Source organism: Ipomoea triloba, chromosome 1 (genome assembly GCF_003576645.1).
Source record: "Ipomoea triloba cultivar NCNSP0323 chromosome 1, ASM357664v1".
NCBI lineage: Eukaryota > Viridiplantae > Streptophyta > Magnoliopsida > Solanales > Convolvulaceae > Ipomoea > Ipomoea triloba.
This window is the reverse complement of record NC_044916.1, coordinates 31,912,942-31,928,136: the sequence shown is the minus strand read 5'-3', so window position 1 is coordinate 31,928,136 and position 15,195 is coordinate 31,912,942. Positions and strand designations below refer to the sequence as shown.

General features: G+C 41.3%; 4 protein-coding genes and 1 non-coding gene across 6 annotated transcripts; 4 read left to right on the top strand and 1 right to left on the bottom strand.

The window, feature by feature from the left end:
- The first annotated feature begins 1,179 nt into the window (after nt 1–1,179).
- On the top strand, nt 1,180–4,909 carry LOC115999971 (serine/threonine-protein kinase-like protein ACR4). 2 transcript variants are annotated; one of them, XM_031239965.1, is made up of 2 exons: nt 1,180–3,167; nt 3,270–4,909. In XM_031239965.1, exons 1-2 carry the CDS (start codon nt 1,858–1,860, stop codon nt 4,642–4,644), a joined length of 2,685 nt encoding a protein of 894 aa, XP_031095825.1. In that variant the 5' UTR covers nt 1,180–1,857; the 3' UTR covers nt 4,645–4,909. The 2 variants fall into 2 exon arrangements, with proteins under 2 accessions (XP_031095825.1, XP_031095817.1); XM_031239957.1 differs by having other exon boundaries at nt 1,180–4,909.
- An 823-nt stretch (nt 4,910–5,732) lies between these two features.
- Nucleotides 5,733–5,804, bottom strand: TRNAT-UGU. Its single transcript has one exon. It is a non-coding gene; the product is annotated as a tRNA-Thr (tRNA).
- An 803-nt stretch (nt 5,805–6,607) lies between these two features.
- LOC116015465 (tetrapyrrole-binding protein, chloroplastic) lies at nt 6,608–7,721 on the top strand. The gene has a single exon (XM_031255540.1). The coding sequence runs from the start codon at nt 6,769–6,771 to the stop codon at nt 7,543–7,545; it is 777 nt and encodes a 258-aa protein (XP_031111400.1). The 5' UTR covers nt 6,608–6,768; the 3' UTR covers nt 7,546–7,721.
- A 1,527-nt stretch (nt 7,722–9,248) lies between these two features.
- On the top strand, nt 9,249–9,921 carry LOC116016652 (60S ribosomal protein L27-like). The gene has a single exon (XM_031257012.1). The coding sequence runs from the start codon at nt 9,318–9,320 to the stop codon at nt 9,723–9,725; it is 408 nt and encodes a 135-aa protein (XP_031112872.1). The 5' UTR covers nt 9,249–9,317; the 3' UTR covers nt 9,726–9,921.
- Nucleotides 9,922–11,317: 1,396 nt separating this feature from the next.
- On the top strand, nt 11,318–12,915 carry LOC116012463 (salutaridinol 7-O-acetyltransferase-like). Its single transcript, XM_031252001.1, has 2 exons — nt 11,318–11,330; nt 11,545–12,915. The coding sequence occupies exons 1-2, from the start codon at nt 11,318–11,320 to the stop codon at nt 12,885–12,887; spliced, it is 1,356 nt and encodes a 451-aa protein (XP_031107861.1). The 3' UTR covers nt 12,888–12,915.
- The last annotated feature ends 2,280 nt before the right edge of the window (nt 12,916–15,195 follow it).

The window sequence follows — 15,195 nt, the reverse complement described above, 5'->3', positions numbered from 1 at the left end:
ATCTCTAACTAGACTTATCCACATTAAAAGTCTTCAACTAATTTAGTGCTTCCCTCACTGCTATAGCTTCTACTTCCTTTGATCAATTAAGAATAGCTATTGTACTTATAGATATCAAAGAATATACTTGATAGAAAATCCTACATACCTTTTAAAAGACTTATGGGTATGTGTATGTTTATTAATGCAAGATAACTTAAAATTTAAAATTCAAGTATGTATACCGAGGACATTTAAGTAATTATACAATGTAACTTAAAAATCCAAACTAAACAGATTAATATTACATGAATGAGTTTTGTGTGAGACTGAATCATATAAGACGTGTAATACTTTAAATTAAAATGTAATATTTTTATATGTAATTTGATAAATATAATATATTTTTTTAAAAAAGTATTACATTATCAGATGAGACCGTCTCATCAAAGATCTACTCATATTACATCATTAATGTCAACTAAACACACTAAAACATTTCCATAATCTCAACAATCTCACTTTCCCTAAACTAAACACCCTCTTAGAAATTTAGGATGATATTTATCATTTTGGAAAGATTGTATATAATTTTGTGGTTCATGGACATCCTAATCTGTCTATAAGTTTAGGTTAGAATATTATAAGTTTGATTTCTGTCCACCAATCCAATGTATTTAATCATAATTAATTAATTAATTGCTGACCTTAATTATTTCAGCTTTACCATTTTAAGAAGGTACAACGCAGAAGGCTCAAACGGCTAAGCACAATAATTACATTAACAGTTTTATATATATATTCACAGTACAATAAAGGATATCAAAAGACTTAATTATGTATTTTGATGAAGAGAGACAAAAACCAAGTCAATTCGTACGTGGGTGTACAATGATGTTTCTGAAGTTCTTGGTTGAAGAGCTTGTCTAATAATTTGTCAAAACTACTGGTGATGACCCCAGATTTGAAGCTTTTTTAACAGAAAAAAAAAAAATGGAGGACTGAAAAGAGAAGGGCTTTGCATGGGAGCATAATAGAGAGAGAGAGAGAGAAGTGATACTGTGGACATGTGTGCAGAAACCCAGAAATGAAAAGATCATTTTCGCATTAAATTTGTCATTTATTGCCTTCACCAACTCTTTGCTCGTTTTGAGAAACCTGCAGTTCTATTGCACTAAATGCTTTCTCTCTCTCTCTCACTCTCTCTCTCATTCTTTCTTTCTTTCTCTCTCTCCCAAACATCATCACGCCACCACCCCCTTCTTGCCGCTAGCTATGACCATCATCACTCCCTCTAGCTACCCAAACAAAGCTTTGAGGTGAAAGACTACTTTTTAATGCTTTCGCAATCACTCTATATTGAGACAATGGAATGAGGAAAATAGGCCTGAAATGAGCTGGAAAAGTTGCCCTTTTCGTCTTCAACCTGACACCCTTTGCATTCTTTGTTGCAAAGATTGTATCTTTAACAGGTAAAGTGTATAGGAAGTGAGGATTCAATTCGATTTCTCATGGATTCTTGAGAAAAGAAAGGAGTGATTTTGGAGATTGGGTTCTGGGTATCATTAGGATTGGGATCTCTTCTCTCCCCTCACCAGGTTTATCTTTGAGTCTTTTGCTTCTTTAGTCTTTTCTTGACTGTGTTAGTTCTCCCCTGCTGTTTTTCCATTTCAATCTCAGCCTCTGGGTAAAAGAATGGGGAGGTTTTTTAGTGCATGGGCATGTCTCTGGTTCTGACAAGATGTATCTTAGAGAAAAAAGATGACTTTTTTTTTTTCTTTTTTGTTGTGTAGTACCAAGGGTGAGGTGAGATCATATTGGTGCGGTTCACTTTGAGAGTTTGAGTACAGTTTGGTTGAATTTTTTAACTTTTTGGTAATGGACATTTTGAGGTGTCAGGCTCAGCTAAAAGGCTTTGTCTGTCTGAAGAAGAACCAAGGTTTTAAACCCAGATTTGAATGTCTTCCAAAAACCATACTTTTTGTTGTGTTCTTGGATTTGTTATGGGGGAGGGTTTCAGGGTTGGGTTCAATGTCTTCAATTGCTATATCTTATGGAGAGTATGGCCCTGTGTTCTGTGGGCTAAAGTCTGATGGATCTCATACTGTGTCCTGCTATGGCTCCAATTCTGCAGTTATCTATTCCACTCCTGACCATTCCCCTTTGATTGGTATAACTGCTGGGAATGACTTTGTTTGTGGGCTGTTAATGGAGTCAAACCAGCCTTATTGTTGGGGGAACAGCAATTTTGTTCAAATGGGGGTGCCCCAGCCAATGGTTCAGGGCTGTGAGTACTTGGAAATCAGTGCTGGGGATCACCATTTGTGTGGATTGAGAAAGCCCTTGACTGGGAAGAACAGGAACACTTCTTTAGTGGATTGCTGGGGTTATAACATGACCAGAAGGTTTGAATTTGAGGGGCAGATCCAGACGATTTCGGCTGGCTCAGAGTTTAGTTGTGGGCTGTTTTCACAGAATAGGAGTGTGTTCTGCTGGGGGGATGAGACGAGCAGCCGGGTGATTAGTCTCATCCCGAGGGATATGAAATTTCAGAAGATTGCAGCCGGGGGATACCACGTGTGTGGGATCCTCGAGGGGACGGATTCTCGGGTTTTTTGTTGGGGGAGGAGCTTGGACCTTCAAGAAGCAGCCATATCTGTGTCACAATCTGCTAGGCTTAACATTGCATTGGCTCCCAGAGACCCTATGCTTTCAGTGGTAGGGGGGAGGTTCCACGCGTGTGGGATTAGGAGCTTAGATAGGGGAATTGTTTGCTGGGGCTATCGTGTCGAGAAGAGCACGCCCCCTCCTAGTGGCGTTAAGCTCTACGAGATTGCAGCCGGGGATTACTTCACTTGTGGAATCCTTGTCACGACGTCCCTGCAGCCTGTTTGCTGGGGCGCTGGCTTCCCAACGTCTCTTCCCGTTGCGGTTTCCCCTGGAATCTGCAGGCCCCGGCCTTGTGCCCCGGGGTTCTATGGATTTAGCAATGCAAGCTCTCCTTGCAAGTCCACTGACAGCGCGATTTGCCTCTCCTGCTCCACTGGATGCCCCGCTGAAATGTACCAATCCGCTGTCTGCTCCCCCATGTTTGACAGACAGTGCGCCTACAATTGTTCAAACTGCATCTCGCCCGAGTGCTTTTCAAATTGTTCAATTGCTGCTAATTCTGGGAATAAGAACTCTAGGTTTTGGTCACTCCAGTTGCCAGTTATCCTTGCTGAGGTTGCTTTTGCAGTGTTCCTAGTCAGTGTTGTTTCCCTGACTTCGGTTATATATGTTCGTTACAGATTAAGGAATTGTACTTGCTCAGCTAAGCGCTTGATGAGCTCGAGGAAAACCGGGAGGAATAGGAATGGTTCTTTCCAAAAGGAGAATGGGAAGATCCTACCAGACCTGGATGATCTGAAGATCAGGAGAGCTCAGATGTTTACTTATGAGGAGCTCGACAGGGCGACCGAGGGATTCAAGGAGGAATCACAAGTGGGGAAAGGGAGTTTTTCGTGTGTTTTCAAGGGGGTATTGAAGGATGGGACCGAGGTTGCGGTGAAGAGAGCTGTGATGTCCCCGGATATGAAGAAGAACTCGAAGGAGTTCCACACCGAGCTCGACTTGCTCTCGAGGCTAAACCACGCCCATCTCCTCAACCTCCTCGGCTATTGTGAGGAAGGCGGCGAAAGGCTGCTGGTGTACGAGTACATGGCGAATGGCTCGTTACACCAACACCTCCATGGCAACAACCGGGGGCTAAAGGAGCAACTCGATTGGGTGAAACGAGTCACAATTGCAGTCCAAGCAGCCCGGGGAATTGAATACCTACACGGCTATGCTTGCCCTCCTGTTATCCACCGGGACATAAAGTCCTCCAACATCCTCATAGACGAGGAGCACAACGCGAGAGTGGCAGATTTCGGGCTGTCCTTACTAGGCCCCGCAAACAGCAGCTCTCCCTTAGCTGAGCTGCCTGCAGGGACTCTGGGATACCTCGACCCCGAGTACTACAGACTCCACTACCTAACAACCAAGTCAGACGTCTACAGCTTTGGCGTTTTGCTGTTGGAGATTCTGAGTGGGAGGAAAGCCATAGACATGCAATTCGAAGAAGGGAACATAGTGGAATGGGCAGTCCCCTTGATCAAGGCGGGAGACATCGAGGCAATCCTGGACCCCGTCCTCAAACTCCCATCTGACATTGAGGCTCTGAGAAGGATTGCAAATGTAGCCTGCAAATGTGTGAGGATGAGAGGGAAGGAGAGGCCATCAATGGACAAAGTGACAACCTCGTTAGAGCGGGCGCTTGCTCAGCTGATGGGCAGCCCGAGCAACGAGCAGCCAATCCTGCCAACCGAGGTCGTTCTGGGCAGCAGCAGGCTGCACAAGAAGGTCTCCCAGAGGTCCTCGAACCGGTCCACATCAGAAACAGATGTTGCAGAAACTGAGGACCCGAGATCAGAGTTCAGAGCACCGTCCTGGATCACTTTCCCCAGCGTCGCTTCCTCTCAGAGGATGAAGTCCTCAATCTCAGACGGGGACGTTGAGGGGAAGAACTTCGAGGCCAAGAACCCGGGAAATGCTGCCCCTCCTGGAGATGGACTGAGAAGTTTGGAAGAAGAGATCGGGCCGGCTTCTCCTCAAGAACACTTGTTCTTGCAGCACAACTTCTAATATATTTTGAGAAGCTTTGAATGTTGTTGAGCAGATGAGATGTGTTTTGATCATGTAATAGTGCTTTTCTGCTATCTTCTTTTGTTCATTCAATTCAGGTCATTTCCACTTTTCCAGTTTCAAGAGTTCTTCTTTGAATGTTGTTGGGAAAACAACTGCCAACTTTGATCATATCACCAGAATTGTACTTAGGTATTCTTTCTCCACTCTTTTGCCTTTATTTTGGTTTAATGGCTTAATGCTACACTCACTCTTCTTCCTCTAACTTCATAAGCAGAATAAATATATCTATTTATATATGAGTCCCTTAAATTTTGTATTTTTATGGAGATCAAAACTAGGTTTTAGACTTGTAAAACATAAACCTAATGTGAAAATGGGGTGGGGGATGAGAGCCTTTGGACATGTCAAAACAACCAAAACCACATCTAAAATATTATATGAAACCGGTTTGATTCTTACTAACATTCTCTCGGTGATCGAGCTCCGTAGCAAGGGTTTTCCTAGTGTAGTTTATCTTTTTCGTGTTTGTATGCTATTACACAGAACTAGAGTTTATCTAGTGCATACACTCAATGCATACCTTCAAGGCTTTAAGCAATGATTATGAATTTACCTCATCACAAAAAAAACATGATACTCAATAGTTGAATTTGTAACAGCTATTAATACACAAATTTATCCTGTTTTTGAATTTTGATATACTTTTATATTAATATATATCAGAAAGAAATATTCTCAAAAAAAAATATATCAGAAAGAAATTGTTTGTGTATGTGACTGTGAAGTGTGGCATGCTATTAATTCACATCTAAATTTTTGGGCATTCAATAATTAATAAGGCATTTGCACATGGGAGATAGCATTGGGTCCAATTGCAACATTCTTGTCAAATTGAGTTTTGTTATCCTTTATATATATATATTATAAAATTATACACCTAATTCATTTGTGACTGAAATTTAAAAAAATAAAAATAAAAATTTAAAGCCCACTTATGACAAATTAAATTAGAGTCAAATCCTATGTGCGAGTGTAAGTTGCCATCGTAAAACTTTCCTTGCCCACGATGTGGGTACAGTGAAAAATGCCCCCACGCAGGATCGAACTACGGACCTTCAGTTTACAAGACTGACGCTCTACCACTGAGCTATAGGGGCTTGACGTTCAATCATTTCAATATAAGTTTAAACTCTATGTTTAAATAAGTGTTCTCCTTTAGCTTTAACAATTAACATTAGAGTGATTAGACCATTCATCAATCTTAGTCCTTAAATTATTTTTCAATAGAAAATTGATGAATCTCTTACTAAATCATTTGATTATTTCTATTAAAAAAAAAAGGTGTCAAATTGATCTTTTTGGTCAAGTGGAGAAGATTAACCCAATAATCTAATGTTGTCTTAAATTGATATTCAAATTCAAATAATATTGTAACTTGTCTTGTTTCCTTATTTTTTTTTTCCTTTTCATTTAACTCTATTATATGAATTCAACCACTATAGAAATGAGATACTCAAAGAGTAGTGGCAAGAATCGATTTCATTGTAGGTGGTATAGTCATTGTTCTTAATTCTCTTAAGTTGATTGTTGCATGAAATTTGTTATCCTTGTTCAGACGAGAGAAAGTTATATTCCTTTTTTTAAAAAAAAGTTTCAATGAACTCTTTTAAATTCATAGTTAAATTAGTAAAATAATATCATTAAGTCATAATATTCGTTAATGCTGATGACGACTCTTATTATGTTAAAAATAATCATGGGTCATATGGCATTATCAATCTTTCCTAAGCTAAAGTGTTAAGAATGAATTTAAAAAATTTGTATTCACATTATGCAATTTGGTTGGTTGTGGATTATAATCCTCCATCCTATTCCTATACTCCACAACAACTTGGAAAATCTTGTGAGTAAATGAATCCCATTGTATAAGAAATATATTGATAAGGGAGATAGAGAGAGAGTGTGTAAGCCAATCACATCTTTTCTTTATATTTTTGGCCTTGACCTCTCCACTCGTTTCTTATCCCACTTTTTCATATCCTTCCCCTTTGCTCCTCACTTCTCGATTATAACCTTTTCTCTCTCAATTTCTCCATACACAAACAACAACAAAACCACAAAATGGCCACTAATTCAATCAACACCATTAACCCCGGCCACCGTGCATTAAGGCGGCGCCACTCAATGGATTGCCCGCGTTCTTCTTCGTTCTTCCTCAGACCGGCGACCACCGCCACTAGAACCATCACCGGCGGCGGCGCGGGGCTTTCCTACGGGACTTCCGGTAGTTTCGCGCTCCCGTCGGCGACGCCGGCCACCACGGCCTCCACTTCCCAACCGGCCATCTCCTACGACCTCCTGGAGCAGCACCTCTCCGGCCAGAACTTCCGGCAGGCCGACGAGGAGACGCGCCGCCTCCTCATTGCCCTGGCCGGCGACGCCGCCCTGAAGCGCGGCTACGTCTTCTTCTCCGAGGTCCAGTTCATCCCCGCCGCCGACCTCCAGCTCATCGACTCCCTGTGGCGGAAACACAGCAACGAGAAATTCGGTTACAGCGTCCAAAAGAAAATCTGGAATAAAGTCGGCAAAGATTTCACGAAGCTCTTCCTCAAATTAGGGTGGATGAAAAAGCTCGACACGGAAGTGGAACAGTACAATTACCGGGCCTTCCCCGACGAATTCACCTGGGAGATCTCCGACGGCGCGCCGCCGGACGGTCACCTGCCGTTGACGAACGCTCTGAGAGGAACACAGCTGTTCACTAGTATTCTCACCCACCCGGCTTTTGCGGGAGAAGATGGAGAAGATGAAGAAGAGGAGATTAGTAGAGGGGAAGAGAAGGGGCGGGGGTTGAAGAATATAACATCATCGGCGTTTAAACCAGATTATAGCTTTTGATGAAGAATCTTAATGCTTTGTTTGTTTGTTTAAGATTTGAATTTAGGTTGAATTGATGATTTATCGGAGCTCTGTACTTAGGAGTCATCGAGAAGCCATTAAACAAAAGGGGAAGTGTGATTATTATTAATTGATGTTAATTAAAGTATGATTTTTATAATGCTGATTGTCTGCCATCTTCTTCTTCTTGCTTTGTCTTTTTCTGCATTTCGCATGGCTGGTACGCTTTTGGTGCTTTCTTGTCCGTTCAAATTACCGAAAATGATAGGGGTACTCCATAAGGATAAAACTTCGGTTATATTTTTTAAATTTGAATGGGGAAGATTAAACGAAATAAATATCAAGCACCTTGTTCTCAATTAAAACTTCTGAAACATTAACTGAAGAAATATTATAAGATTAAATTCGGTGATAGTATTAACTCTTTAGATTACAACTCAAGACAACATAACTATTTGTGTGGTCTTCTTATCTATCTTTAAGTCGGTAATTCGAGCTCAATTGTTATGACACTTTTTCATATGTTATTACTACTCATGCAACAATCTTTATACCATTGATCATGATTCACAACGCATTGTATACCCTGATTCATGACGTATGTTTTTTCTGTTGTGACTTTGTGTTGCGGGTTATAATATTATGTACCTTAACAATATGAATTCTGTATCCGGAACAAATTAGTAATAACAATATGAATTTTGTATCTGGAACAAATTAGTAATTGTGTCTTCTGTTTTGATTTTTTTGTGTCTTCTATTGTGAAATTATGTAATTATGAACACAAAGTATGCACCTAAATTAGCTTTGAAAAATAAGTAAATATATAACATGTATATATGTCTTGTATTATGATATTTTGTATCTTATGAGTATGAATTATGTATCTCGTTTTAATATAGGGTCCATAGTGTTATGTGTCTTGTGTGTTTTTTTTTTTTTAAAATGTTTTGTGTTATAAAATTCTGTACCTCATCATTTCAATTTAAGGTTCATAATGCTTGGTGGATTATGGTCCATGATATAAATTGCCCTCATGCAAACCATGGGCAAGCGTGCTCGTGAGCAAATTATTTTGTGGATTCGGTTCTAAAACTGTGTGGATACACAATTTACATACTAAATATTCACAATTTGTATACTACAAATACACATTGTTAACATATATGTAATTGATTGCCTTATTTTGTATTTATAAGTTCTTTTTATAATAATGTAAATCAATTTCAATACTAAAAATACATAATATATCTTTTTAAAATTTAGTACAATCTTGTATTCACAAACTCATTTTACCGCGGTTACAAATTTTGACTTAAAAACACAATTTACATTCTAAAAGTTCATAAATCAAATACTAAAAATATATAATTCATTGTGGCTTAAGATCAGGATCCACCTTAATCCATGATATAACAACTGGATCATTTATTATTGGGTCCCTAGTGCCATATATTCCATTTATTCGATGTGTAAAAAAAAATGAATAAATAAAAAAGCTAAAGAAAAGAAGAATCCGGTGGATTAAGGAGAAGATTGGGCCGTAGTAATATTAAAATTCAGCAACTTATTTCATCTTCTCAAACAACAGGTTCAGGCTAAGAGAACAAACAGGCCCATATCAAAGCCCAAGCCCACATATATTCTAGGTTTTACAGCTTTGAACACGCATTGATACATATAGGCAGTGGCTAGGGTTTTAAGCAGTCAGACGAGTGATAGATAGAAAGAGGCAGAGATCAGCAGCAGCGGAGGAGGAGAGAGGCGCAAAGATGGTGAAATTCCTGAAACCAAACAAGGCGGTGATCCTTCTCCAGGGCCGTTACGCCGGCCGGAAGGCGGTTATCGTCCGCGCCTTCGATGAGGGAACCCGTGACCGCCCCTACGGCCACTGCCTCGTCGCCGGCGTATCTAAGTACCCGAAGAAGGTCATCCGCAAGGACTCCGCGAAGAAGCAGGCGAAGAAGTCTCGAGTGAAGGTGTTCGTGAAGCTCGTCAACTACAACCACATCATGCCCACTCGCTACACCCTAGATGTCGATCTCAAGGACGTCGTCTCCGGCGATTGCCTCCAGTCTCGGGACAAGAGGGTCACTGCTGCTAAGGAGACCAAGGCCCGGTTCGAGGAGAGGTTCAAGACTGGGAAAAACCGTTGGTTCTTCACCAAGCTCAGGTTCTGAGCTTTGGAGTTTTGGTAATTCTGTGTCGGAGTGTTTTGCTTTGTTATGTTATTCATAGGTGATACTGGCTTATTGTCTGAGGGAAATCGGATATTGTTACTGTTAGTATTCAGTCAATGTTTTGTCTTGTCTTTGAACTCATTCTACTGCTATTTGATTTAACAACTTTTCAAGATCTGCTTCTGTTTAGCTTAAATGCTGTGACAGGTGTGTTGTTTTGTTCTTGATTTTGCTGTCATTGCTTTTTTACTTTGTTTTTTCTGATGTGTGTGATTGTTAAATTTGGAGGTTGAAACTATTTCCAGGAGTACTTGAATGTGAATTACTCATCCAAATTGGCTAGATTCTGCAACAGGATTAGATGGCTATATCTTTACAAATTCTGTATGTTTGGAAATTAGAAGCACTACACTTAAACTTGGTGCTAAAGAATCCTTTTTTTTTTTATGCATTAACATCTGGTAATCTGTGAAATGAATATAGGTATTAACTATGATTTTATCTCATACTCTAGCTATGTCTTGTATTAGGAGATGTTGTGGACTTTCTAGCATAATGTGCCATGCCATGTCTTCAAGAAGGTAGATTAGCAATATGCTTAGTTTGTTGTTTGGATGGATTTTGTGTTTGATGATGAATTACTATTTGATAGCATTGTATCTAATGTCCTATAATTGATCTTTTGTATGCATCCAGTTGGGTTTATTTATATACATTCAATTTTAGCTGTCGATATTGCCACACATCAATATTATCACTCAATATTCATCCACCACACACACACACACACATATATAGGGAAAAATGTCAATAAGTCAAATTTACCTGTAACCAACAGGTTATAGGTCACATTCATTTGTTTGCCATTTGATCTGATTTGTGCCCTAAGGAATTTGTTGATAGCTAGTTAGGACATTTTCCATTTTCTTGCTTTTCTTGCTAGGGTACTGCTATCCTCCATTTCAGTCTAGTGCATATGATTGAACCTGCCAACTGAGATTGGCATTTACTCGTCTTTCAGCCATTTTGATATTCAATTTGAAAGGAGAATACAATGCCTTCCCACCACTCAATTTTGTGGGTGAGAGATTGCAAGGGTTGAAGTGTACCAATCGTGATTAGATTTTGCCATTCATGATTTTGTAACACAGGCCAGACCAACTAGTAAGTAGCAAAGCGAATCAAAAATAGATCAAATGAGCTAACAAAATTGCTACAAAGATCAGAAATTTGTTCAGGGGCATTCTGGACTTTTTTCTCCTACTCCTTTAGTTTTGGAGTATTGCCTTACTCCTTACTCCTTTTTAGTCATGACAGATTCCTAAATGTTTTTGTGCACTATCAGCCCGCATAATTTTTCAATCAAATAAGGTTAAACGAGAATATTATAATTTCGGAAATTACAGGCAGGCCAGGATGTTGTGGTCATATTAGACGTTACATTCAAGGTTGCCTTTCTTTTTCCTCGTTGTTTTACATACAAACCAAACAAACAGCCACTTTCATACATTTTCTAGTGATCTGACGTCCAAAATTTATTACAATTGCCAAGGTAACTAATTCTCTTTGATTGTTTGCATGAAGATAATATAATGATAGAGATATGTAAGTAGTTCGGCGATTTAATCTTATCTACTGTATGTATATGTATTGTCGTGTATATATGTAGTATATCAGATTATCAACTAACCTGTCCTAGCTACTTAGTTGTAATAATATTGCACATATTTTGATAATATAATATACTAATTAATAAAATTATGGCATATACAGTGAATTTCATTTTTGTATATATTGAAATGATATGGTGAGAGCTAAGGCACATTGGAAATGGCGATCATGAAAGTTGAAACTGTATCAAGAGAGCGTGTCAAACCCTTTTCTTCTCCTTCTTCTTCTTCAACTTGTCGACTCCATAAACTCTCTCTCCTTGATCAGATAGCTCCGCATGGCTATAATCCCATTCTGCTCTTCTACTCCACCGCTCTCTCACAACCTCAACTAGTTTATGATAGCCTGAGGATCTCTCTTTCCAAAACCTTGGCCTACGTGCAGCCGCTCGCCGGCAGGCTCAAGGATGAATTCACCATCGAGTGTAACGATGATGGCGTTGATCTTGTCGTGGTTAACGTGTTCGACGAAATGTCTTCCGTTCTCGCGCACCCCAAAACTGACTTGTTAAGGCAGCTGCTTCCGGTGAATCCCGAAACTGCGTCGTTTTCAACTCGTGCGCTTCTTATGGTGCAGATTAATAGGTTTGCTTGCGGTGGATTGGCGGTAGGGTTATGCACCAGTCATGCCGTCACTGATGCTATGTCCATGACCGCTTTCCTCAAAACCTGGGCGCTCATAAATCGTCGCGGCGGCGAAAACGATGATGACGAAAATATCGTCGCTAAAGGTTTCGCCGTCGTGGATTGCACTCCCTTCTTCCCGCCGAGAGACGTCAACGGCTTTTCACTCATCCCGTTGAACACCCACGCGGTCGCATCCTCAGTCTCCACTCGGAGACTCATCTTCGACGCCTCCAAAATCGCCGCCCTTCGAGAATCGGCGGATCTAGGCTTCCGCCGTCGCCCCTCCCGCGTGGAAGCCGTCTCAGCGCTTATATGGGAAGCCGTGATCGCCGCGTTCCAAGAAACAAACCCCGCCATGAAAACACACATAATGCTCAGCGCCATAGACCTCCGGAGCAAAATGCAGCCGCCGTTACCCCAACAAAGCATCGGCAACATCTTCCACGTCACGGAGGCGCAGTGGGAAGCCACCGACACCGCCGCCGCCACAAACTACAACTCACTCGTCGGAAAAGTGCAAGAATCAATGGAGAGAGCGAAGAAAAACACCTTTACTCCCATGGATTTCGGCGAGGAGTTCTTGAACGCGGTGAAAAGTGGGATAGAGAGGATGAGAAACAGCGAGGATATTGGATTGTTGATGACAAGCAGTATCTGCCGGATTCCGGTGTACGAAATAGATTTTGGATTTGGGAAACCGGAATGGGTGGGGAATGGAATAAGAGCAATGAATGTATGCATATTGTCTGATACTAAGAATGGGAATGACATAGAAGCGTTCCTGGGATTAAGTGAGGAGCATATGAACATACTTGAACATAACCCCAACTTCCTATCCCATGTTTCCTTCATCCAATCTCTTTAATTTGAAACAATAATAATAATATAATAATAATTCATGTGTTCAACTGTTGCTATTTTATTTTATTTTGTTCGCAATAAACAATTTTTATAAAAATTGATTATATCTTAAATACAAAAAATTAGAGAATTTTAAGTTATTGATTGTATTTTATCAGTAATCACACATAAAATATCTAATTGTATTCAGAACATGTCTGATTATATTGGGTAGAAAATTTTGAAATTTTGGTATTTTTGTGAATCTAAAAGTGTTTTAAAAAGAGTTATCAAAATGCTTATTTTTATTACAGTTCCTGAATTATTTAACCAAACCAAACAGTTAATAATGATCAAAGAAATTAAAATTGGTTGACAAGCTAACTATATTACTAAATAGGGGTGTGCTATCAAGCCTAAGGATTTTCTCTCTAGCCTAGTCTAGGGTTTTCTCTCCCTCCTAGGGTTTCCAAGGATTTTCGACGTTTTCTTGCTCTTCTTCCGGTGCTTCGCCGGCTTTCTTCATCTTTCTCTGACCGCTACGCTTATCAGTGCGGTGTGTGAGTTCGTGTTCATGGCTGCTGCAACATCACAGAACGTTGTTACCACGATTACGGAGTGGTGGGCTGATATGGCGCTCGATGACGAAGACGAGGCTTTCGAACCAGTTGGTCTGGATGCACCTGGCGATGGTGAAGGTAGTTTCCGATCTTGGCCAGTCGTAGGACGTTTCCTTACTGAAAAGATGGTGAAGTTGGAATACATGCGTCAAGTCTTAGCGTCGGTTTGGAAGCCGGTCAAGGGCGTTCAAATCACGGAACTGCAACCCAACCTTTTCATGTTTGTTTTCTTTCATGAAACGAACATGCAATACGTGATTGACGAGGGACCATGGTCTTTTGAAAATTGCACGCTCCTTTGCAGACAAGTGCCAGACAGTGTCCTCCCCATTGACGTTCTTCTCGTGTCGGTCGACATGTGGGTTCAGTTGCATGACGTGCCAGTTGGCTATACCTCAACCGTGATCCTCGAGCAAATTGGTAACTTCCTAGGAACGTTCGTTAAGTGCGATGAACGGTTCGTAGGGGCCCCTTGGCTCGATTTCTACCGTGTGCATGTGGCTTTGCCGGTAGACAAACCGCTCAAGAGGAGGATGAAGTTGCTCAAACGTGATAAAACTTGGAGTTGGGTTACCTTCAAGTACGAAAGGCTCCACTGTTTTTGTTTCTTTTGCGGCATGATGGGGCACACCCATAGATTTTGTATCAAGGCGAGAGAGGCAGCTTTACCGATTGGCCGTTACCCTTATGGTCCAGATCTTCGTGCGGGGCAGAGGAAGGGTCCTAGGGCGGTCGGCGAAAGTTGGCTTGTGCCGGTTGGGGGACCGCCTCGGGCGAACAGTGGAGTGGAGGAGTCTATGACCGATCACGGCAGGCCCGCGGCTGTTCCGGTTCGTCCGAGCTCGCGCGAGTCTGAGGTCGGGGTGGTTGCTGTTTCTAAGCGTAGGAGGGAGGGGTCGGGTCACAGTGGCCGACGTCAGGGTGATAATGCTGATGTTGTTATGACCGAGAGTTCAAAAAACTTGCATATGGCGGGTTCTGGTTCCCAGACCTGCCCGTCATCATGAGTACCTTGAGTTGGAACTGTCGTGGCTTGGGCAATCCACGCACAGTTCGAGTGGTAGTGGACTTAGTGTCCCGTAAGAAACCCGAGTTTGTGTTCTTGATGGAAACCAAGGTAGGACGGGGTCATGCTGAGCGACTTCGTATCAAGCTTGGGTTTGAAGGTTTGTTCTATGTCGATAGTGTTGGATTGAGTGGTGGATTGGCACTGTTCTGGAGAAAGAATAATAACGCACGTTTATTGAGCTTCTCTAAAAATCATGTGGATGTGGAAGTCAATATGGCAGGTCTGAGTACTTGGAGGATGACTGGTTTCTATGGCTTTCCCGAGCGTAGCCGAAGAGGTGCATCATGGGACCTTTTGCGGTCATTAGCAGGTAGGTCCACTTTACCTTGGGTGGTCCTAGGAGACTTTAATGATCTACTTTTCCAGCATGAGAAGCGAGGTGGTAACCCGCACCCTGATGGCCTTTTACGAGGGTTTGGGGAGGCTGTGGATGATTGTGAATTAGCCCAATTACCCATGCAGGGATATCAGTTTACTTGGGAAAGGGGTAAGGGCACGCCAAACTGGATGGAAGAGAGATTGGATAAGGTGCTTGCAAGATCTGATTGGTGCAGCTCACTACCAGGGGCATCCGTCACTAATCTGCTTACCCGCTCCTCTGATCACTTGGCTCTCTTTTTGGGAGTCAGAGGAGAAGAGCTACC

What these genes read in the sequence shown, in the direction of transcription:
- LOC116016652 (XM_031257012.1), top strand. Translation starts at nt 9,318, where the DNA reads ATGGTGAAATTCCTGAAACCAAACAAGGCGGTGATCCTTCTCCAGGGC.
- LOC115999971 (XM_031239957.1), top strand. Translation starts at nt 1,858, where the DNA reads ATGGACATTTTGAGGTGTCAGGCTCAGCTAAAAGGCTTTGTCTGTCTG.
- LOC116015465 (XM_031255540.1), top strand. Translation starts at nt 6,769, where the DNA reads ATGGCCACTAATTCAATCAACACCATTAACCCCGGCCACCGTGCATTA.